Source organism: Phoenix dactylifera, chromosome 1, assembly GCF_051530095.1.
Source record: "Phoenix dactylifera cultivar Ajwa chromosome 1, Ajwa_hap1_PhDact_Kaust_v1.1, whole genome shotgun sequence".
NCBI lineage: Eukaryota > Viridiplantae > Streptophyta > Magnoliopsida > Arecales > Arecaceae > Phoenix > Phoenix dactylifera.
The window spans coordinates 10,682,501-10,707,460 of NC_143190.1; the positions used below are offsets into that span (position 1 = coordinate 10,682,501).

Below are 24,960 nucleotides of genomic sequence, written 5' to 3' on the forward strand. Positions count from 1 at the left end.
GACGAATGTGGTATAATCGTCTTAGTACATACCTCCTGAAGGAAGGATATGTTAACAAAGCTATTAGCCCATGTGTTTTTATAAAGAAATCAAAATCTGGGTTTGTTATTATTGCAGTGTATGTTGATGATCTCAACATCATCGGAACTCCTGAAGAGCTTGCAGAAGCAGTCATGTACTTAAATAGAGAATTTGAGATGAAAGATCTTGGAAAGACAAAATTTTGTCTCGGACTGCAGATCGAGCATTTATCAAATGGAATATTTGTTCATCAATCTAATTACATAGAAAAGGTGTTAAAACGTTTTTATATGGATAAAGCTCATCCATTAAGTGCCCCAATGGTTGTTCGATCCTATGATATAAAGAAGGACCCTTTTCGTCCTCGAGAAGATAACGAAGAGATTCTTGGCCCTGAAGTGCCGTATTTCTGTGCAATTGGTGCACTAATGTATCTTGCTAACTATATGCGACCGGACATAGCTTTTTCTGTCAATTTATTAGCAAGATATAGTTCGGCACCAACACGGAGACATTGGAATGGTGTTAAACACATATTTCGTTATCTTCGAGGAACAACTGATTTGGGATTATTATATTCAAAACAACCAAAATCGGAACTGGTTGGATATGCAGATGCTGGAAATTTGTCTGACCCACATAAAGGGCGATCACAAACAGGATATTTATTCACATATGGTGGTACTGCTATATCTTGGCGATCTATAAAGCAAACTATCACTGCCACTTCTTCCAATCATGCCGAGATACTTGCGCTTCATGAAGCAAGTCGAGAATGTGTGTGGTTGAGATCTTTGCTTCAACATATCTATGAAGAATGTAATCTTCCAACAATCAACGAGAAGGCAACAATAATATATGAGGACAATACTGCATGTATTGCTCAAATAGAAAAGGATATATTAAAGGTGATAGAACCAAGCACATCTCACCAAAATTCTTTTTCACACATGAACTCCAGAAGAAAGGTGAAATAGATGTTCGGCAGATTTGCTTAAGTGAAAATCTAGCAGACTTATTTACCAAAGCATTGCCTGCAACAACATTTAAGAAACTAGTACAGAAGATTGGTATGTGTCAACTCAGAGCCATTTGTTGACATGCTCACATGAGGGGGAGGCTTATATGCACTGTACTCTTTTTTCCTTCGCCTAGGTTTTGTCCCATTGGATTTTCCTAGCAAGGTTTTTAATGAGACAGTTTGAAAAGCATATAATGAGAATATTGTACTCTTTTTCCTTCACTAGGATTTTTGTCCCACAGGGTTTTTTCCTAGTAAGGTTTTAATGAGGCATAATCTTAAGAGATGAATATCCAAGGGGGAGTGTTATAAAATCTTGACTCTTCATCTTCATCTCTAGATGGATATTCATCTGAATTCATCCATGACTATTCAACTTCTCGTAACCCTCCAATTTCTTCATTAATGATGAATTAATGTATTTATGGCCTTTAATCTTATGGCCTTTGATCTTTCTCCTTTGGCCTATAAATAGATGATATGTAATCTTGTATCGGGAGGTGAAAAGTAAGAAAGAATAAAAGAGTCATTTATATCTCATGCCCTCTTGTGCTTTCTTTCTCTTTATTTTCTATTGCTTTATTACTTTTACTTTTAGTTTCATATCAATAAGGCAATTTTAATTGGTTTTGATTGTGAATTTCTCTGTGTTGAGAATGCCGGGAAGCTATTTATGATGGGCAGTTAGAGAGATCGTCAGCAAGCTATTTATTTCTTCTTATAGGTCCCGACTAGCAATAATACTGCAGATAAAGTGATTGTTGTCTGGGTAGATGGGGAGTAACAGCACTCAGCCATCAATTAGGTTGTGATAGAGGAGTTTGGCATATCAATTTGAGCTCGTTTGGTTTACGGAAAAAAGAAAAAAAGTATGATCAACGAAAAAGTAAAAAGATGCTTCTTATTTGGTTGAAGTTTTCAAAAGAGAGAGACGAGAAAGTTGTATTTCTGTAAGAATATAATTTTCACGTTTCATGAAAAAATCTCTTTCATGAGAAATATGAAAAAGTTATTTTTTTTGAGCCGGAAATCAAAATATTTTTATTTTTTCTTAAAAAAGTCTTTCAGCTATCCTTATTTGATTCAAAGTATTAAAGATTTAATTTTTATTAAGGGTATAATAGGAATTATACATAACTTTTCTAAGAAATTTGATGGTTAACCAAATATAAGCACTCTTTAAATCTATCACTTTCCCATGGTCAACCAAACATACCAAAAGTACTTTCTCAGGTATTTTCTTTTCATGAATCATATTTTTATAAGGAAAAATATTTCTCGCGAGCCAAACGAGCCCTTTGTTTTTCTTGATTCTCTTTATTTTCATCTCTAGATGCATCTTTCCAACCAAAGTATTTATTTGAAAGGATTTTTTTTAATTCATTTCAATTGATATTTGGTTATTCATGAAGCACAATAATCCCCTGTCAAGTATAATCCATCAAGTTCAAATCACGTTTGATGCACACAGTAAGTGTAGCAGTTGGGTTAACAAGTCTCATGAATCTGGATTCACTCTTATTGAAACCATAAAACAATATTAATACCCTAAGATCTCTCTCTCTCTCTATTATCAGAAAGAATATATGTTATGAAACATTCCTCCTCCTGCCTAAGGTGCGCCTTGTGAGGCAAAATCTTCTGTTCTTTGTATGGTGACACAATTGCTCATCCACAACAATGAAATGTTAACAGCCATGCAAGCCACTGGGTAATTTAGAAGGACATGAGGACTTCTGTCCATCTACCACGTCTCATAATTAGGTTGGCCTTCACCTAAGAGGGAACCTATGGGGTCTCTCCAATGACCTTGCACCGGGTGATGGGAGGCCTACACGTACTTCTTTATGGTGTCTCTCGCGAGTCACCTGAATTTTTTAAAGTCAATTGAAGAGAAAAGGAGATCATCTTAATCAAAATGGACAAAATTTGAAATCAGGGTTCCACTGTCATGCAAGTGGGTTTGGTGGGATCCAACATTTCTGTCTGATTAGTTGGGGGTTGCTCTCGTGGATGACATTGACGTTCGTCTCTTCTATAAAATTGTGCTTCATTTGAAAACCATTTTTATGAGCTGCTGCATAGATGTGATCTGACCTAATACCGTGTCATATTCTTTTTCTGACATACGTATTGCTTGTCCTAGTCAACGTGTAACATGTGGAAACAAGTGTCGTGTAATGCATGTCTTGTACCTACACCTCATGGTCTTCTTTCTTTTCTTGTTTTTTAAATCTTTCAGGCATAATTTCGTTTCACTATATGTGAATCCGTTATGCTTTTAGTATTACTGGCAGTGGCAAGAACCCCTCTTTCTTGTGAAACATGGCTAAGCATGTTGTTGCCGGCATCCTAATCCTCTTTGTGACTGAAGCATCACTTGTTGCTTCTTCTGCTTGCCCCATCTATCCACCTCTCCGGCCACCGCCACCATCTCCGCCGCCGCCAATGCTCTTACCTCCGCCTCCTCCAGGAACACCGAAAATGTATCCACCACCAACGCTAGCACCACAATCAAAGCCAGCGGTTTTACCTCCACCACCCTCAGAGATTTTTTTACCACCTCCTCCTAGAACATCAAATATGTATCCACCACCAGCATCACCACCGAAGCCAATGGTCTTACCTCCACCACCATCACAGCTTTCTTTACCACCCCCAGTGTCACCAAAAACATATCCACCACCACCAAATCCAAGAGTCTTACCTCCACCACCCTTCGAGATTTCTTTGCCACCTCCTCCAAGAATACCAAATATGAACCTACCACCACCACCACCAAAGCCAAGAATCTTACCTCCATCATCATCAGAGATTTCTTTACCACCCCCTCCAAGAACATCAAAAATGTATCCGCCGCCACCGCCACCACCATCACAGATTTCTTTCCCACCTCCAACGACGCCACCAAAAACATATCCACCACCAGCACCACTACCAAAGCCGAGGTCGTGCTCATCTCCACCGTCGCCACTGAAGCCATGGCCATGCCCTTGTCCAGAAGTGGTACATCGCCCCCCTCAAGCGAGGCCAATTTGGATGCTGCTCTGTGCTTATGCACTGCGATGAGGCCAAGCTTCTAATTAACAGTACTATATATTGCCTTTTCCTATAGCTTTTGAGCTACAAGAAGGTCGTGGAAAGCGCATGCCATCAAGAGTACCAGTGTCCCGCCCAGGAAAAGCCATTACTTCCATGTTTATCTAGATTAACTTGCGAGTGTATGCGATGCCCAACCAGAATGCCTGTGTGATATCTGGTTTTTGATGGGAAAGCTTGAAAGTGCTGCAGGATTTGACAATGATAGACTGCACAATTACGTTTTTTGCAGATGAAGTGCAATAATTGATAACACTCATAACAGTATGTTACAATATGTTAATCTAACGCTATGGAAGGCTTGGTGATATCTTTTGCTGGCAGAGGTAACAAACATTTGGTTAGACAATTAAATATTTCAACATTGATTCATTGAATTTAACGATTGAGATCACATGTATACTAAGTGAAAACATCATTCTTAATTTTTTGGTAATCAGTAATAGCATTGATTTTCTGTTAGGATACATCTAAAATTGATTTTAGTATGCAAATTAAGTAATAGCAATATTATTTTGCTGAAGTGAAATTTAATGTTTTGAGTTGCAGATATGATGAAGGTTTTGAAAATTAAGTATAGAAATTTTAACATTCTCATTTAAAGCGAGAGAACGACGTCATGGCTCTTTGTATTTGAAAATTAAGTAATAGCAAAATTATTTTGCTGTAGACAGTGTTCGCATGTAACTAATCAACACACGTTGAAAACGAAGTGGGCATGGTGGTGGTGCAATGAAGCTTCCTTTTAAATATATAATTTAAGTTTAATAAAAATAAAATTATATTGACGTATATTTAATATAAAGTGAAGTGATGGCTGGTTTCCTATGGCGCTGGTAACTTAGGTTAGAGTGAGAACCGAAAAAGAAATTTCTGGTTCCATGTAAAAGGACTTATAGGACGGATTGAAAGTCCGTAACTTTGGGACTTAGAAAGTAATTTGAGGTTTAATAAGGGATTTGTCAATTACATTTTTTTAAACATAGTTCACATTAATTGAAGCCGGCAGCGAGCTGCCGTCTACCCCCCACATGGTTAATCCAAGACTGCGAAGCATGACGAGATTTTTTTTTTTTTTCTAAACCAAGTGATTCATACAATACGTGTGCGATGCATCCAATAAAATCAGAAAACAAAATATCACAGAACTTTCAAGAATGCTCCCCATCTTCCGTCTATAGGATGCTACTGGCATGGTTAGCCACATAGGTGGCCATCTAATCCGCAACTTTGTTGGCTTCTCTAAACACATGCTTTATGTGGACAACTCTTTCGTCCCTCATCATTATTCAGATATCGCGAATTAAAAAATTGTTAGCAGTAGTGATTCTCAGATTCTCTGCATCCGGCTGATGATCATGGAGTCACCCCCAACACGGACCTTTTCCGGATTATTTCTGAAAAATTATTGGTTGTATCGTGTCCATCAGCTCAGCGGTGGACCAAGTCCACATGAAAAGAAGAAAGGGGAGGGAAAACGGACTCCTTTCGAACCCGCTCGATCTCCTGCTTTCTCCTTCAACCCTAGCGCGGAGACGCGGGGGGGGGGGGGGGGGGGGGGGGGGGGGCCTCCCATCCCACCATCTCTCTCTCAGCCCCCTCCTCCTTTCTGTAGATTTTTCCTCTTCTTTTCTACGCTCTTCCCTTCCGCGATCTCGCCCCGCTTCGCCCGTCGTCTGTTTCTATCCAGGAAGAAGTTTTCATTCTTCATGCTATTCTTGGTCGCTTCGCTGAAAGATTCGATTTTGTCCGCTGGGTTTCGCTACTTGAGTCTTGGATCTGGAGGTCTTGTAGCGATTTCGACAGTTCCAGGTAGCAATTGTTCCTGTGCCTCTTCGAAGGTTCTTGCCTCAACGTTTGGGACTTGTGCTCTCGGTTGTAAAGAAGACTTCTTTTTTCTCGGTTCTTGGAGCGATTTCGCTCTCATGCCCTCGAAAAACCATCTTTCCTCTCGGGTTTCGATGCTAATGTCGTTCTCTGGTTGAAAATCGGAATTTTCGCGAGATTTCGCTACGGGAGGTTCGGTCCTTGAGGTCTCGCAGAGATTTTGATAAGGAGATTGGATATCTATCTAGCTGCTCTTAATTTCTGGTAAGAATCTTGGAGCTCATTGTTAGCTGGACTCCCACTGTTAATAAGTTATCCTTTGCCTCTGCTTTAAGATTCTTGTCCCAAGGTTTGGGATTTTTGATCTCGGGAAGAAGAGTTCTTGTTCTGCGTTCTTGGAGCGATTTGGATCTCTTCCTTTTGTCGAGCCATCTTTCATCATGGGTTTCGATGCTACTGTGTTTTCCTGGTGAAAGATTGATTTTCTGCTGAATTTCGTCGCATGAGTTTCAATCCTTGAGGTCTTGCTGTGAGTTCAAAGGAAAAGATGATAGATTTATCTGGGTTTTGTTGCAAGTGTTTTTTTTTTTAACTGGATTTTGTGGCAAATATCTTGCAGTTCAGCATTTTTTTTTTTGCTTAAACGTAGTTCAGCATTAGCTGCATTTCCGGCTGGTAACAATTTAGGGCACGTTTGGTTCGCGGGAAGAGGAGGGGAAAGTGTGGTTAACGGAAAAATAGAGAAATGCCTTATATTTGGTCGGAGATTTCAAAGGAGAGGGATGAAAAGTAATTTTTCTATGGAAATAAGATTCTCATATTATATGAGAAAGACAAATCGATGTGGGACATGAAAAAGTTTAATTCTCACCGATTGGGAATTGGGAATTTTTTTTTCAAAAATGCTTTTAAGCTTTTAGATAGAATGAGATTAGGTCTTTCTTTTTATTAAGAGAATAATAAGTGTTTTGCAAAACTTTTTCAGAAAAATAGATGCTTAACCAAACATAAGCCATTATAAAATATACCACTTTCTTATGATTAACCAAATATGCAAAAATCACTTTCCTAAGTATCATATACCTAAGCATCAGCTTTTCAGAAAAAAATATTTCAATGAGAAAAAAATCTTTCCGTGACCAAACGAGTCCTTAAGGATTTTATCTCGATGCTCCAATGTGAATCCCCGGTGGACAAGTATTACACATATTGCTTTCTAGTTCGACTGGGCCACCGCTGAGCTGGTGGAGCTAGTCCCCTTTCCTCTAATCCCTTACTTGAGCCCAGCAATGGCTTTCGAAGCTTACAATTGCCGTCTTACTTTCCCACTTCCTCGGCTTCCCTTTGGTCTTCATTGTGCCCACTGGGCTCTCAAACCTTGGTGAGATCATTTACGGTTCTGGGATGCCAATTTTTCGGATATCTCGACTCTTCGGGTGCCATTCCTTTGTGCAAATTTAGAATGTTGCTTCGACGTGTCATAAGCCAGAAGCCCGAAATTTTTCTTTTTGTGTCACGAATGCTGCACCTTTTTTTTTTCTTGGTAATGTTACACTTTTTCGTCGTGATGTTAATGATTGATTGGCAAACCAACCCTCTATTTTGACGCAAGAGATGCAGTGAGGTGAGATCTTTGGCTTGTGGTGGTGTACTTCTTGAGTTTAGAATTGGTGGTCGGGCTGCCGTCAAGGGCACTAGAATCGAATTCCTTTGGTTTCTTGGTGTCGGCATTGATCAATGAGAAATAAATTGTCTCTTTATTCATTTATTTCTCTTAGGTTAGATGCTGCTACATTGGAAAACTAGGAATTAATTCTTGTTAGATTGGAATAGTTTGAAATTGCTTTGCTGGTAAAGTTGAGACTGACTATACGTTATATCTTGATGCTCTTTGCTCTGTTCATATAATTATTCCTTTTTTTTTTTTTTGCATGGGACACAGGATTTCATTTGTGCTTATATTAGCAGACTGAAAAGAGATAATTTTTGGTCTTTAATATTGTATATTATTGTTCCCTCCATTGCTATTATGTAAAAAAAAACCCTGTGCGATGATTGACTTCTCCACTATCTAGCAACCAATTTTCTTGTTTCGGGATTCTTCCCTGGGGTGGGTGGCATGTGTGTGGGAGACCCGAGCTTTCTTTTTTTTTTTCCATTTTTATTTTAAAAGGACCCTTATTTTATTTCTATATTCCTTTCCTTATAGATCCGAGATCTAAATTATTAGAGAAAAATAGGAAATAGATCCATGGGTTCAATTCCTTTTTATAGAACTTGTACTTCAAGGAAATATTAGATAGATGTCTATAAATGAATTCTCTCATTATTCATTATTTCCGGGTCTTTTCGTTGCATTCACTTACAACAAGAAAGAACCTCCACCGTTTGGTGCAGCACATGCATATGACGTGGACACAAATATAAGTGTGTACGTATAGAAGTATACATGTTAGCTGTACATGTGGGTTAGGTACATGCATAGATGCACGTTTTGTATATGCTACAAACACACATATACGCGTATACATTTGTCACGTGTCTCTGCATGCATGCATGTGGAGAAGCTTCTTGTAGATGCAAGATTGTCTATAATTGAGTTGGTTTTGTGTGACATGTAATTCATTTCCTAGAGGCTCTCTCCTATCTATGGCCTTTTAAGTGTTGGAGGTAACATTTTTATCTTGCTTCATTGAACTAGGATAGTGGCATTAGGGTGGAGGCATATGGGAAAAAGAAAGTAATGATTAATTAATTGGATATGTTTAATAACCCTTAATATATATATATATATATATATATATATATAAGGGTAAAATAGTCTTTAGAAATGATATAAAGGGTAAAATTGGAAGGAATCAAAAGTTAATGGCATAACAGTAGATATGTTGAAGTGTTAGGGGCAAAATGGAAAATTTAGCATTGTGATGTGACTTAATTCATGGGTTTGGCTGTGCCGGTGGAGTGAAACAGAGAAGAAAAGGAGGGAAGTCTCAGACGGTGACAGAGAGAAGGAAAAGAAAAAGAAGAAGAAGAAGAAGAAGAAGGAAAAAGAGAGAAAAAGAGAAGAAAAGAGAGAAGAAGAGAAGGAGAGGGAAAGTCCGAAAGAAAAAGAAGAGAAGGGAAGGGGGGATCCCGATTGTGTGTCGGCTGAAATAAAAAGAGAAGTATCGGTCTTCTTTCCCTCGGTGCAAGGACCCAATCCTCCGTTAAATAACTGTCCCTACTAGTATTATAAAGAAATTAGGCTATACAAAGGATGGATTTGGTCTTGAGAGGTTAGATAGAAGTGGTTAAAGGAGAGAAAATCGGATTTCGACAAGTTTTTCCGGCACTGCAGAAAAACTGTGTCGAAGTCCCAACTTCGGCGAATTGTTTCGGGGGTCAAACGGCCTCTGATAGCAATTCATCTTACCTCTTTGGAATCCTCCATGAGTGTAGAATGTTAGGTAAAAATTTCATAAAATTTGGAGTTTGGAAAGTGGACCAAAATCGGGATGAAGTAACCCGCTGTCGGTTCGGGTTACTGTTCATCCGGGTGGGAAAATAAGGAATTTCATGCCATAATAGGGTATTAAGCCTAGATTAGGCTAAGGAAGACCTTGTACTCATGCAAGGGAGTCCCTAATACACATAAATGGTGAGTTAATTAAAAAAAAGAGAAGAAGAAAAGAAAAGGAAAGAATTTAGAAAAGGGGGGAGTTGAATCAATTAAAGTTTTCTATATTTATGATTGACACGTAGATTATGGCCCTTGATATAAGAATAAATGTGTTATTAATGCATGTCACAGTTGGGCAAGAAGCTAGGGAACCAGAGGAAGAAGTCTCCTACTGCCTACTGTAGATTTTTGGAGGTGTATCAGGGCTGTGATATCTACTAAAAAGGAGTATAATCAAGACTACCACTCACTCGACCATGACCCAATTATAACTAACATCAGGGTTGGGAGTGAGGAATCATGGGAGTACAATGCAACTCAATATACCATGAGAAGGGCTCTACATTTTTTTGAAATAGAGGAAATGAAATCAATTAACAAAAGAAGTCATTTCACAATTCGGAACCAATTTAATTACTCATCTACCCCTCGTAATTTCTCTCAATGTTCCCTCAAATGCATGTACAGAATAATCAAGCATGGAGAACAAAACATAGAGGAATCTATCATAACAATTAATCAATAAACTCAGGTGAAATCAAGTCACACTTGGCAACATTCATGAAAATGAATAAGGAATGTGCTCATGGTGCAAAGTACAAACTCCCACTCACCTGTCAATCCGGCACAGTCCTGATACACCGCCAAAAATCTACAGTAGGCAGTAGGGGACTTCTTCCTCTGGTTTCCTAGCTTCTTGCCCAACTGTGACATGCATTAATAACACATTTATTCTTGTATCAAGGGCCATAATCTACGTGCCAATCATAAAGATAGGAAACTTTAATTGATTCAACTCCCCCCTTTTCTAAATTTCTTCCTTTTCTTTTCTTCTTCTTTTTTTTATTAACTCACCATTTATGTGTATTAAGGACTTCCTTGCATGAGTACAAGGTCTCCCTTAGCCTAATCTAGGCTTAATACCCTATTATGGCATGAAATTCCTTATTTTTCCACCCGGATGAACAATAACCCGAACCGACAGCGGGTTACTTCATCCCAGTTTTGGTCCACTTTCCAAACTCCAAATTTTATGAAATTTTTACCTAACATTATACACTCATGGAGGATTCCAAAGAGGTAAGATGAATTGCTATCGGAGGCCGTTTGACCCCCGAAACAATTCGCCGAAGTTGGAACTTCGACACAGTTTTTCTGCAGTGCCGGAAAAACTTGTCGAAATCCGATTTTCTCTCCTTTAACCACTTCTATCTAACCTCTCAAGACCAAATCCATCCTTTGTATAGCCTAATTTCTTTAGAATACTAGGTAGGGACGGTTATTTACCTCTTTCTCTTCGGAGGATTGGGTCCTTGCACCGAGGGAAAGAAGACCGATACTTCTCTTTTTATTTCAGCCGGCACACAACTGGGATCCCCCTTCCTTTCTCTTCTTTTTCTTTCGGACTTTCCCTCTCCTTCTCTTCTTCTCTCTTTTCTTCTCTTTTTCTCTCTTTTTCCTTCTTCTTCTTCTTCTTTTTCTTTTCCTTCTCTCTGTCACCACCTGAGACTCCCCCCCTTTTCTTCTCTGTTTCACTCCACCGACACAGCCAAACCCATGAATTAAGTCACATCACAATGCTAAATTTTTCATTTTGCCCCTAACACTTCAATATATCTACTGTTGTGCCATTAACTTTTGATTCCTTCCAATTTTACCCTTTATATCAATTTCTAAAGACTATTCTATCCTTTTTTTATATAAATTTTTTTTTTAGGGTTATTACATCCTCCCCTCTTTATATAAAATTCGTCCTCGAATTTAAAAGAGTAAATTACCTGATTATTCAAAGAGGTGAGGGTATTTGCTCTTCATACTTTGCTCCGACTTTCAAGTGCATTCTTCAACATTGTGCCGGTGCCATTGGACCTTCACCATACATATTTTCTTATTTCTTAGCTTCCTGATCTGAGTATCAAGGATAGCTATAGGAAGCTCTTCATAAGAAAGGTCTTTCTATACTATAACTTCCTGCACTGGTAGCACATGGGATGAATCCGGCACATATTTTCGGAGCATAGAGATATGGAATACTGGATGCACATGGCTGAGGTTTTGGAGGCAGTGCTAATCTGTAAGATACATTGCCAACCTTATCTAGTATCTCAAAGGGGCCAATGTATCGGGGACTAAGCTTGCCCCTCTTTCCAAACCTCATTACTCCTTTCATAGGAGAGATCTTTAAGAAAACATGATCGCCCGTGCCAAACTGCACATCTCTCCTTCTGACATCTGCGTAGCTCTTCTGCCTACTAAACACTGTCCTCAACCTTTCCTGTATCACTAACACCTTTTCTGATCAGTGCATCTACCACAACATTAGTTTTTCTCGGATATGAGTAAAGCAGCAATACTATCAGAAGTTTTTCAGCTCGGTGTATCTACCTCAACATTTGCTTTTTTCGGGCAGTAGTGTATAGACAAGGCATAATTTTTATCAATTCCAATCATCTTCCCTGTCTCATATTGAGTTCCTTCTAGTAGAAAGGTATTTTAGACTTTTATGATCCGTATACACCTTACAAGATTCATCAATCCGAGACAAAAGGTATTTGTTCTTTATTGTTACCTTGTCAATCCTCGATAACCGATACATAACCTCAAACTTCCATTTTTCTTCTTTACAAACAATACTAGAGCTCCCTAAGGTGACACACTAAGTCAAATGAAGCTTTTATCAAACAGATCATGCAACTGCTCCTTTAATTATTTCATTTCAACTGGAGCCATTCTATAGGGGATTTTTTAAGGTTGGTGTGGTATTGAGAATCAAATTAATTACAAATTCAATCTCTTTCTCTGGTGGCAAACCAAGAAGATCTTCTGAAAAAACATCAGGATATTCATTCATTACTGGAAAATCCTCCAATTTGGTCTCCTTTCAAGTATCCATTACATAGACTAAATAAGTCTTACACTCCTTTCTTAATGCCTTCCAAACTTTCAGAGTAGAAATTAAATATAATTATGAATTACATTACACAGGTGCATCGCTTTGAAAAAAAAGAACCCTGGTTCTTCAGGTATCTAGAGTATCACTCTTTTACTATAGCAGTCATTATGAGTGTGGTACTGAGACATCCAACCTATTCCCAAAATGATGTCAAAGTCTTGCATGTCAAGTTATATAAGATTTGTCACTAACTCTCCTATTCCTATTTGAATTATGCAATTCTTGTACTAATGTCAACAATTACTGTTTTCTATAGGGGTGTAGGAACATACAATGGTTCTTCTAGTTTCTCAAGTATGCAGTGTAATTATCTGGAAAAACTATCTGAAATAAAGGAATGCATAGTGCCAGAATCGAACCAAATAGAGGGATCAATCAAGCTGACTGGTAATATACCTGTTACCACCCGGTCATTGGCAGTAGCATCTTGGTGGGTCAGTGCAAAACTCGAGCATTGCTTCTTGGCCTCTGGTCACTAGGTACAGGAGGTCTGGGCTCATTCCTCCTCTTGTACGGGCAATTACGTGCCAGGTGTCCAGTCCGCCCACAACTATAACATGCCCTCGCTCTCCTCATATAGGGCCCACTATGGAATCTGCTTGAGTAAGTGCGGGCCCTGGGCTTCTTTTGAATTGGAGTGCCCCTGAAATCCCATGGCTTGCCACTCTGACTTCTAGCTGATCTAGATCTCATCAGGTCAGCCCTTTCTTTATCAGATCTTTTTAATTCAGCCTCCACTTTCAAAGCTCTGTCCAAAATATCCTTATAGCTGGAAATTATCTGTAAAGATGTTCGGGACCTGATCCTGTATCTAAGCCCTTGTTCGAACCGGTTGGCTCTACTCATATCGTCCTCTATGAACTGGGGGCAAAATCGACTCAGCTCCTCGAACCTATTGGCATAATCCAGGACAGTCATATGTTCGGACTGAGACAGCGATAAAAACTCATTCTGTTTTATTTGCCTGACTGAGTCCGAAAAGTACTTAGCATAAAATACCCTCTTAAAATCTTCCCAGGTCATTCCGTCGACCTCATATGTTGTCTTCATAGTAGTCCACCAATAATCAGCACTCCCCCTTAGCATAGAGGTAGCTAATTTGACTTTTACCTCCTCGAAAAATTGGAGTAACTCATACATCTTCTCCATTTCCCGGATCTAGGTCTCAGCTGTCATGGGATTGAATCCACCATCAAACATTGGTGGATTCAACCTACGGAACCTCTCGTAATAGGAATCCATCGGCTGTACAGGTTGGGCAGCCAACTGCATCTGCTGCTGTTGCTCAAGCAGTTGTACCATTAACTGGTACACTCCTGCCAAGTCTGCCTGGGTGGCTATGGAGTGTGGAGTAGTTTGTGAAATTGATTGGCTATCAGGGTTCGGAAAAGGTGCCCTTATTTCTCTTTCATCCTCCATGTTGCTTACGGCTACCTAGCAGTCAAGAATTTATAATGAGTTTACATAAATTATCTTTTAACATAGCAAAAATAGCAAAATCTATCAGAGAGATCACATAGTCATATTATAATTAATCTGAGAATCTACAGTATTCACCTTTTCTTATTAACACAAATCTTCATTATTGTGAAATCTAGTCTTCCATCGCAGTCAATATTTTTGACCAATTTAAATTGACTCGATCCACCATACTTTCGCTGTACAACTCTGATCAATATCCTCCGAATTTATTAATTGACTTTCTATCAAAATACAAATCTTGATTGTAAACTGAATGATATAAAATTTTGTCTCAAGTAGAGCCAAAAAAGAACTCTTAAGTCTAATCCCCAAATATATTTTACTAAATTGTAAATGACTCATAAAATAACATACAGAAAAATCCTATGCTCCATAGTATAATCCTATACTTAATCCTGACTCACCCTATTGCTCTGACAGGACTCTTCTTAACCTTTGCTCTGATACCAAGCTTTGTCACGACCCCCGCCCCGATCCGGCGGCCTGCCGGAAACGGGGCGGGGGTCGTGACAATATGGCTTTCAGAGAGTGAGGGGTGATGATATATTTTCGGCAAAATATAGTGGAAGAGGGTATTTGGGGTATGCATGTGCAATTTGGAAGGGGGGAAGCCGATGTGTATCTATGAGTACTATGCCTATTTAGCCAAATTTAAGTGTTTATGATGTGTGTGACATATAGAATCGTTAGAGGTAACTTGAGTAATTAAAGCAAAGAGAGAGGGGGCTCGGTTCTGAACTAGGTCGACTCAATGAGAACCGGTTCGAACGGAACCGGCTGGTTTCAAATGGTTCCGGCCAGTTTCGGTCGGTTCGGAACCCATTTCGACCGATTCGAGGTCAGAACCGATTTTAATGGGCGAATCAATCCGGTTCCCCATTGGGTCGGCTCGGTACGGGCCGAACCGGACGGTTCGGTCTGCTTTGGCCTATCTTTCTCTCGAGAGTTTTCCGAGCCGAAGAGGGAGTGCTCTCTCAATTTTTCTAAGCTGGGGAGGGGAACCGAATCAAATGCTTGAACTGTGCTAGTCCCCAAACAATTTGGTTTAGTACTATGGCTGGTTCGGCATGTTTCGGCAAACATTGTAGTTATCCATTGAATAACAAAGCCTGTTGATTAATTTTGTTGTTTCCCTACTAGTTTTATAGCAATTCTCTCAGTTGTATTCATTACTAGAAAGAACTATCATACCTTTTACTTTCTCTTTTGAATTGAAAATTCTACCAAGTGCGTGACAATCAATTTAAGTTTTCATGAAATTGAAAATTTCCATTGGCAAAATCACTCCAATGTGGAGAAGTTGGGAGTCTTAACTAGTTTGCTGCCCAGATAACTATGCAGAGTAGTTGCTGAAGGTAGCATGAAACTTTTCATCAACAGCTAATAGAGTATCAAAAGGCACAATTAGCTGGGTAAAAGGCAAACTTTTCTTGGATAACAAGTACTGTTGAGAGCAAGGTCTGATGAACCGGCCCGTACCGGCCGATTCGGACCGGTCCAGCCTGTACAGAATTTGGCTGGAGACGAAGAAGACGAAGAGAAGGAGAGAGAGCGCGGGGAAGAGAAGGAGGGAGGAGACCTGTGGCCGCCATCGGAGAGTCGCAGAGGGGCGGCGGAGCCCGCGGGGGCGCGGCTGAGGCCGCGGCCGCGTCCCTGTTTTGAATCGCCGTGCCTTCGCGGGCTCCGCCGCCCCTCCGCAGCTCTCCGATGGCGGTCATAGGTCTCCTCCCTCCCTCTCTTCTCTGCGCTTTCTCTCCTTCTCTTTTTCTTCCCCGGCTCCAGCGAGGAAGAGCCGGCCGGTTCCAGTAGGAACCGGAACCGTATCGGTCCGATAGGCGGCTAGTAAGCCAATCGGACTTGGTACGACGAACCTTGGTTGAGAGAATACAGGATTATGAGCCTTAAATGCAATAAAAGGTCATAATAATTTCTCATCCCACAGAGATTTTGAAGACATTGCTTTTTATGGGTGGTTTGCATAAGTGCTTGCCAGACATCTCAATATCTCTTCATTTTTGTAATTACTTCATATATCATTGACACGATTGATAACAATTTGCTTAAGTAGATTGAAATAAATGCTGTTCTCTTCTTTTGCATCTCCTGAATCAGATGATTTTGCATCTCGGCAGTTGTTTCAGCAGCATGTGGGATCAAGGATGAGTAATGGTATCAACATATATATCACATTTGCTTTGATGATTATAATTGCTTATATTTTTCCTTTTGATAGTTGAGGAGAGTCAAACTACACATGAATAAAGGCATTTACAATCATCAGCAGATTATAATTGTTTCTGAGAACAAAAAAGAATACTTATTTACTCCATATTTTCCAGTTCAAGTTTCCTATAACATCACCAGCTTTTTTATGCAATAATATATGTCCGTGTAATCCTACAATGATGATCATTATGAATGGTGTCTCATAAGTTGAAGCTAGTCAACCATCAATAGTAACTGCTCTATTTTGTGAAATATCAAAGCAAACATATTATTTTTGCCCTCTTAAGATTTACTTATCTAACTATATTATAAAAGAGAGTTTAAATTTAGAATATTGCTTTTTTCCTTTGGAGCATGTTCGTCATCAATTTCCCTACCTATTGTTTTTCTTGCCTTTTATTTGGAAGGGAAATACTTGTGAGATTTTCCATGTCAGTCAAAATAATATCTGCTAATTACATGTATTTGTCTATATATGCCTAAAAGATCCCTTATGATTCAACACCATTATAGATTGATATTAAAAAACTGGAAAAAACTACTCATTTCACAATGCCTTCCATATACCTCCTATGGGATCTCTCATCATCTTTCCTTTTTTATATAAAGAACAAACAAAATTGAACATCCTATTTTCACAACCAAATACCTCGTACAAAATCTTAACTTTGGAAATTTATAATATTTATAAAAAAGAGAAGATTATTATTTGAATTCAAGAAGGTTCAAACACATCTTTATTAGGTACTTTATTTTCATTTTGTGTATAATACAATTCACAACACATATAAAATAATAAAAGAGTTAAATATTTTACATTCTTTATCTCTTTGATTCATCCCATCTGATTTTTTCTCGGTCAGATATACATTCCAGATATTAACCGAGTACCTATAATTCTCTGCATAGTTGTTACTGCTGGATTCAAAAATGAAAGTCAGATTGGAAATGCCTATGGTAAGCTTGCGTTAGTTATGTTTTTTTCTTCGCTTTTTATAATTCTTCACTGAATAGTTCTTCATGTTTGGTTTAAGAAGTCAACGGAAAGTATTTGTAAGATTTGAAGTCACTTTATTTGCATTTTTCTGGAATTCAAGTTATCAGGGGTACTTCATGTTCTTTTAATTGGCAATTGTCTGTAATTTACTGCTCATATTGAATCCTTGCATATTCTATCCTTCCTGTTGGTCATTAACATACTCATCAAATAACTATCAAACAGAAGATAAATCTGTTTATGACACTGCTTTCTTCTTCTATAATTATCTTCATACCTAGGTTGTGCTCTTTTTTATTTCACTCGAACAACTTAAACTTTTAAGTGGCTTAATGTGGAAAATAGAAAATAAAACCATGGTCTGCTGTACAACCCCATATGGGGCGTACCATATTATACCGGAAGAAAACTGGTATGAAAATCAACTTTGAGTCAGTACACATCCCATACCACCCCGTACCGAAATACCACCTTGTACCGAGGCATACCGGCCTGTACCGAGGTGTGTACCAACCTATACTGAAGTGCACCGACCTGTATCGAGGCGTACCAAGATATAGATTGAGAAAAATGGGTAGAAAGGTATTTCAGTACAGGGTGCGTACCGTACTGTACCGTGCTAAACCGATAAGGTACCTATATAGTACCCGATACTGAGATTGCGGATCTTTAAGAAAACCAATTACTAAGTCACTTCACTAATACCTCTACTATGGTGTGGACATGGTAAAGGCAATCTGAAATGATTGATCAAATTTGAGCAAGAGAAATTTGTGATCTGCAATTTTTCTTTATGTCGCAATAGTTTTCTATAGTTTCCTACTAATCAAGGTTTTAAATGAGCACGGATTATACAATATGAGAAGCAATGTGAAGGAAGACTGTAGTATGATTAAGTGTATCTTGACTGCAATGTGACATCCAACGAAATTCTTGCTTAGTTAAACTCATTTTTTCATGGCATATACATCCAACTCAGCTTTAGACTACAGAGTCAGTTTTCCAGATAAATTGACTTGTTTGCAGCTGGTTTGATATATCAAATCTCCTGAAGATGAAATCTGGCTGTTCATATGGTTCACTGACTTCAGTAGTCATAGTCGCAGATGAGTACCCTCCTGGAAATCATGCATCTGCATAGCTACACTTAAGTAGGATAGTTGTGCATATTGCTAGACCTATTAAAACTTGTTTCTCTGCCTTATCTATATAATGACTATGATTGAAGAAATTGTGACTTGCTTCTTGGTATATTCTAATAGTCACCTTTATTTCTTCCTAGTCAATCAAACAAATAAACCGATAAATCATATAACATACATCCATACTTGCATTTGAATGACCCTCACCTTGATTTATATTTTATACTAGTATACTTATGCAAGAAGTGCTGTTGTGATAATTTTGTTGGTGACAACATTTCTCATGATCCCAAAAATGCTTCTGGCCTGAAAGAGCCACTGGATCCCTGACCTCAGCTTTGCCATTCTATCTTTTGCTGGTTGAGGTCATATATTTCTCTGCTTACTGTTCAAGGTTGATCAAGGTGGTTGGTTCCGCTTGTCTTTGCGGCAGCCTTCCTCATTATGTATGGCATTATTGCACCATGTTGCGGTATGAAGTCCAAGATGCAAAGCAATGTCTCAATTGCCTGGTCATGAGCCTTGATCCTGGCTTAGGCCTGGTTGGGGTCCCGGGAATAGACTGTGTACACTGAACTGGCCAGTGGTGTTCCTATTTCTTCTCCCACTTCATAACCAACCTCCCTGCCATCCACACTGTTGTTGTCATTTTTGCATCCGCACTGTTATTGCCATCCAAGGTCTCAACGGTCTGGATCATGATCCTTGGTCCTGGCTTAAGCCTGGTTGGGGTCCCCGGAATAAGCTTTGTGTACACTGTACTGGTCGGTGGTGTTCCTCATTTCTTCTCCCACTTCATAACCAACCTCCCTGCCATCCACACTTTTGTTGTCATTGTTGTGTTTTGCTGTGTTGCAAGGTATGGATACAGAGACCTTCACAGGAAAGATAGCTTTGAGAAGATGCTGTTTGATAGCCTCACCTTTTATGTTCAAATGGAATCCATGATGGATAATACTTTTATTCAGTAGAGAGTAGCTTATGCAAGCAGCAACAGAACGAGAAGCCAATGTTTCTGCTAAACACTCATCAACACTCGATTCCATCGTTCCTGTCAAATCTTCATGGTGGAGAAACCGTCAGGTTAGATGATGAAGTCGAGCACAACATTTACTGTGGATGATGAGTTAAAATTTCTGAATGAGTGTAGGGATGCTGCGGTGGCGCACATGCTGGGGAACACAATCGTGGGTGCTCAAAGGGATTTGCTGTTTTTCAAAAAAAAATGCTATCAATTACATAAATGCATTCCCTAGGATTTATAGGGAGAATATTGTGATGTTCAATGCTCCCCATGAGAGTCTATTAAATGTTTGGCAGATATTCTATGTATAGATCATCTGACTGACAATGTGTATGTGTTTTGGCATGCTTTTGAGTGAGAAATCTGAGCCCTTCTTTTCTGCTGGGATGATAAAATGTTCAAATTATATAGTAACATTTTGAGCAGTAGCTACTGATACTGAATGAAGTGAAGGGATGAATGAAAAACAACTTTATTATGGTAAGAGGCATGGAGGACCAATCTCTATGCCAGAACAAGCAAGCATTATACAAAAAACATGATGATCTTACATTCATACATATGTATCAAAACAATTGGGCTGTAAAATTCTCCCCATCTGACATAGCCAATTTCTGGTGTCTACATAATTATTTGACTTTGTTATCTGATGATTTACTGGAGCAAAAATATTTACTTTGTTGCAAACTCGCACACTTATTATATGCTATCAGGGCTACAAAGTACAAAGATCCAGAGCTGGTTTGATAACCGGTTTTCTGTTCAAGCTCATTCAATTTTTTTTCAAAAAAAGAAGATTGGGATTCAAACAGCATCTTAAGTCTTTGTTTGTAAAAGAGCAAGCTCAAACAATGTTCAGCATGCATAAAATTCAAATCAGCCAAGTCCCTCGAATTCAGTTTGTTCAAGTGGCTCAAGGTGTAAGTCCGACCAGGGACTGCAGGGTATGGCAAAGCTTGGTCCATGACTGAGGTTGAACATGCACGTAAAAAAGTCTGGCATAACGTAGCAAAATAAAACAATTGGATCACCCAATCAGGCGCCTCGCCCGCACAAAAGAAATCCAATGCAATAAAATCAGAGCATAAAAATCCAGTTTATGTATGTGTGGTACATGAGCTGGTCATGCTCATGATCATAGTCTCAGAAGAACATTCTCTTTATTCTTTTCTTTCGCTGCTGTCTTGCTTCATGAGATGAATTTTGATGGATTGATCTTATCTTGCCCTTCTACAGGACAAGTATGATGATGAATCTGTATTGAACGGAGGACCTGATCATAAACAGCTTGCAAGGACCCTAAAGCTAATTTTTGCATCCCGTTTAAATTAGCCTATATCAAGACGTAGAAACTGTTCCAAATGCTACTTTCATTCAATATGCTTCATCCTGTCGCGGTTCTATATCCTTCGCGCTACAACATAGTGTCCTCCGTAGGGAAGTTGCCTCTTCAGTTTCTAACTTTTTTGAGCCAAAGCTTCTCTGTCGTTGCATTAGAAGTAGTAGCATATTCTACATTGCTTTTGAAATAACGATGCAGCACGCTACTTTATCACATTAGCAGCAGCAGCATATGCTACCTCAATTATGAAACACCAAAGCAGCATCCTCCCACTACAGGAATAGTAACATTTGCCGGCGTTTTTCTTGACCTTTCCCGACACTTATTAGCGTCGGCCAAAACCCAGCCGACGCAACAGCAAGCGTCGTAGATGCATTGCCTATATCTGAGTGGAAAAGGTTTTGGCCGACGCAAGCGGAAAGCGTCGCCAAAGGCCAAGATTTACCGACGCTTAATAAAGCGTCGGTGTATCTTGTTTTGCCGACGCAATTTAGCGTCGGCATAGACCATCACGGGGCCAGCCGGTGTTGCTGGGGTGGTTTTTGCCGACGCTTATAAGCGTCGGCTAAACATTCATATCATTCAAAACATCAACACAAATATTCAGATCATTCAAAACATTCATATTGTCATATATAATTAATAAGTTTAGAATTACAATGTACTTTAAAAAATATAAGAAAGATACATAGAAAACTCCTTAAATAACAGTCTAAAAAGTATCACAGACCGGATGTAGCGCCATCATTATCTCTACGAGCTGTTGAAGTATCAGGAATCTACAAAAAAAAAAGACTTTAGAAGTTAGGAATATGAAAATCATTAACTCATGCAAAATAAATGATAATTATGTAGTCATCAAATACATATAGTTATTTACCTGAGGAGGGAGAAATCGCTGTAACATAGATGAAATATGCTCAAGCTGAGACTGCAAAGTTTGTTAGTTCTGCTTCAACTCCGCCAACTCTGCCTGATGGCGATCCTTCATATCTTCAATTGTTGCCCGAAGTCTACTAACTTCTGCATTGCTACTGCCTTCTCTAGCATTTCTTGTATACATGCCCACTGCAGACAACTGAGTGGGGGTAACTCCAACGCCATAACCCCTCACTCTACCATAACGCTCTGGGCCCAATAATTCAGCGAGCACCTGAGCTTCGACATGACTGGTCGCGTCGGATGATGATGACTCCCCGACGCGCTCTGAAATAAGAGTTGTTGCCCTGTCCTATATCTCTCAAAAGAAAAGGTCATATTAATGTATGCCAATAATATAACTAATAAAAATATCGTTGAAAGATTCAAAGATGAATACATACAACTATATCTCTTGACTCCTCCCGAACAAAACTGCCATCTCGGTGGGTGTGAGTCATCTTATAAAACTCCACCTTACCAGGCTCCCTTCCATTATCATCCATCTACAACAAAAGATATATTGGCAAGCTAGTTATCATGATACATGCTATATGATAGAACAGTTTAAAATAGTTGAGCGGACACAACTGACCCTTCCGCGCAACCGATCCTAGAAAAGTCGATAAAATGCTTGCAGCCCTCTTGATGGGTTGCCCCAGTTCATTGCAATGTACCACGATCTTCTCATCCTCGCATAGGCTCCACACGTCCCGTGCTCGAGTGGGTCCTCGTGTCCTCCTCACTTTTCCCAGTCCATCTATAAAAATAAAATAAAATATCCTTTAATTAAAACATTAAAGGCAAATGATTTAATATAATTAACTTGTAAAAAAAATTAATATATAAAATTAAATCAAATTACTCTGGATGTGCACGTCATCCATGTCTGGACAATCAGCAGGTGACACGTGCTCAGACTGCGACTCGTGCTGAGTATGAGACTCATGCTGAGCATGGGACTCGTGCTGCTGGGGCTCGTCGGGTTGCTGGGACCGCAGGGACTGACCGGAAGAAGATCCCACGGATATGTGCTGAAACTCAACATCTCTGAATCGTTTTCCTCGCAGCATGTTGTTACCTAGTATGCACAAAAATAAGCAATATTAGTTAAAAAATAAATAAAATCTAAATAAATTGCTAATTAATTCAATGCTAAGGCTGAATGGTAAAAGAGTTTAAAAATTGTTTGCACTGACTATCACCCACCCTCATAGGCAACCCCCATCACCAACAATATAAATAGATAGCTGATTTAATGTTCAAATTACTTTTATATCTGCCAACAGAATGACAGTCAATTATATGTGATTCGAGCCTATAAAATAATGTCTATGCAACTGATTCAAGCTCCTTGTGAGTGGATAGTGTTTGGCTTGACTCTTAGCTTTTTCAAGCATCAATCAGATGTAAACCAGCCAAGCTTGATCTTGGCTTCTAGGCTTAAAATTGATATCAAGCCAAGTCGAAGCAAACCCCAGCTCAATCCTTGTGATGGCTTATCTAGATAATATAATGGTTTTATATGTTTTCATTATGCATGGCTTTCATTATCTAACTTGTGATCGATGCGTCAGCTAGTTATATACTTATGATGGTTTAAAAGATCATAGTCAATATTTGTGTAAAGATGACCTTGAGTCTGATACCCAGAATGGTTTTAAGGGTATCAACGCATTAGAAATAGGCCGATATTCTGCTTGGCTTGAACCTAGGCTTGATCAGCTAGTTTTAGTTACATTTCTAAGTCAGTCACAGTCAGGGGCTAGGGGATCAGTCATGTGGAGCTCATCCTCATGTACTCATTTTCTGATTTCCCATTGATTGGCCTCATTCAACTATTCCCTCATGGTTTTGGCTGCTTTAAATTCTGAAGTCTTCCAACTTAAACCAGTTGTTCAAACACTCTTTACTCGAATTTTGCTTGTAATGCATATGCTGTTTAGTTTTCTTCAATTGGTTTTATGGATTCAAGGTTATCAACATTCCTATGCTCATCCAAATGATCAACAGTCCCGGTTGTCTCTGTCAAGATTTAGATTTTGCTGCAGCTGTATTAATGGGCAACATTAACAGGAATATTCTACTTCACTTAGCGAAGCAGCGACATCCCCCTTACGTAAATTTAAATGATAAAATTTAGCTTAGCATCTTTCCCTCAAATAGTTAATGTCTTTGGGATGGTTACAATTTTGGTGATACACTTATTGTGAACAACAGTATGTCCATATGTTTGGTGATGCGCTAAGTTTTTTGATCCTGGTTGTTGATCTTACCATTTAAGTTACATGCAGAGCCTTAGTACCTGATTTCAGGAATAAGACAGTGAATCTTTTGAAAAGCATGACCAATTATTATAAGCAACTACAAGATGCTGTGAACTCAAGTAATTGAAGACATTGGGATTTGAAATCTGAGCATCTTACTGTTTAACATGTTAAGTTTTTGAACACTTGCATTATATGCCACAAAGGCTAGAATTGTATCATAGCTAAAGTAACAAGATTTGACGTTATATCAAGTGTTCATGAGGTCTTCGACATGAATATTATATAGCTTCATCTTTCTGCCTTTCATCCAATATTTTGGTTTTTAGTTTCCAAACAGCTTCCAAGTCTTCCACATTCTAGATATCTCATTCAACTTCAAAAAGAAAGAAAATAGGATGCTGAATATTAATTTACAGCGTAATATCTGTTTATTAAATTAGAACAGTTTCACTTAAACAATCAGAAAACTTGATCCAGTTTGAAACTTGCAACATATATATTCCCCTCATACATGCACATGCCTGTTCTATGAAACCAAAATAAGTATAGGGTAATACCAAGAATGATGCATGAAAACTACCATTACAGAGATGGATGTTCTTACCAAGAACACAGAGAAAAGTATGCATCTAACCTTGCTTTGTTTCTAATCCCAACCTTTTGTGAGATTTGATTGTCTTTGCTAGCATACTTCCATTAGCATTACTCTAATTCAAGAAATGCAGTAATACCCGGTAAAATTTTTTTGAATTACCTCTGTCTCAGGCGGAGGGAGATGGGGTCGGCTGGTCGGCGCCGCAGAGGAGGGAGGAGGAGAGGAGGGTGCGGACGGTCGCTCGGCGCCGGAGAGGAGGGAAAAGGAGAGGAGCTTGCCGTCGGACGTCGCTCGGCGCTGGAGAGGACAAGGGCCGGCCGCTCGTCGTCGGAGAGAAGGGAGGAGGAGAGGACCTAGGGCTTGATCGATCGGGATGCCAAAT

The 24,960-nt window shown here is 39.1% G+C and overlaps 2 protein-coding genes, 1 long non-coding RNA gene and 1 pseudogene across 3 annotated transcripts in view; 2 read left to right on the forward strand and 2 right to left on the reverse strand.

The window, feature by feature from the left end:
- LOC103711430 (uncharacterized) overlaps positions 1-4,229 on the forward strand; it is an 11,803-nt gene extending 7,574 nt beyond the window's left edge. The window contains exon 2 of the mRNA XM_088720850.2: positions 3,285-4,229. The gene's annotated coding sequence lies outside the window, so the exon portion shown is untranslated. The remainder of the gene's footprint in view (positions 1-3,284) is intronic.
- An 8,788-nt stretch (positions 4,230-13,017) lies between these two features.
- LOC148715047 (uncharacterized) lies at positions 13,018-13,731 on the reverse strand. Its single transcript, XM_088712800.1, has one exon. It carries the CDS (start codon positions 13,729-13,731, stop codon positions 13,018-13,020), a length of 714 nt encoding a protein of 237 aa, XP_088568926.1.
- Positions 13,732-19,004: 5,273 nt separating this feature from the next.
- Positions 19,005-19,848, forward strand: LOC148715048 (putative potassium transporter 11 pseudogene; annotated as a pseudogene).
- Positions 19,849-21,522: 1,674 nt separating this feature from the next.
- On the reverse strand, positions 21,523-22,392 carry LOC149768487 (uncharacterized). Its single transcript, XR_016398463.1, has 3 exons — positions 22,118-22,392; positions 21,676-22,026; positions 21,523-21,574 (listed from the first exon to the last, which is right to left on the reverse strand). It is a non-coding gene; the product is annotated as an uncharacterized LOC149768487 (long non-coding RNA).
- Between the last annotated feature and the right edge of the window lie 2,568 nt (positions 22,393-24,960).

Coding starts and splice junctions, on each gene's coding strand:
- LOC148715047 (XM_088712800.1), bottom strand. CDS start 13,731: ATGGAGAAGATGTATGAGTTACTCCAATTTTTCGAGGAGGTAAAAGTC.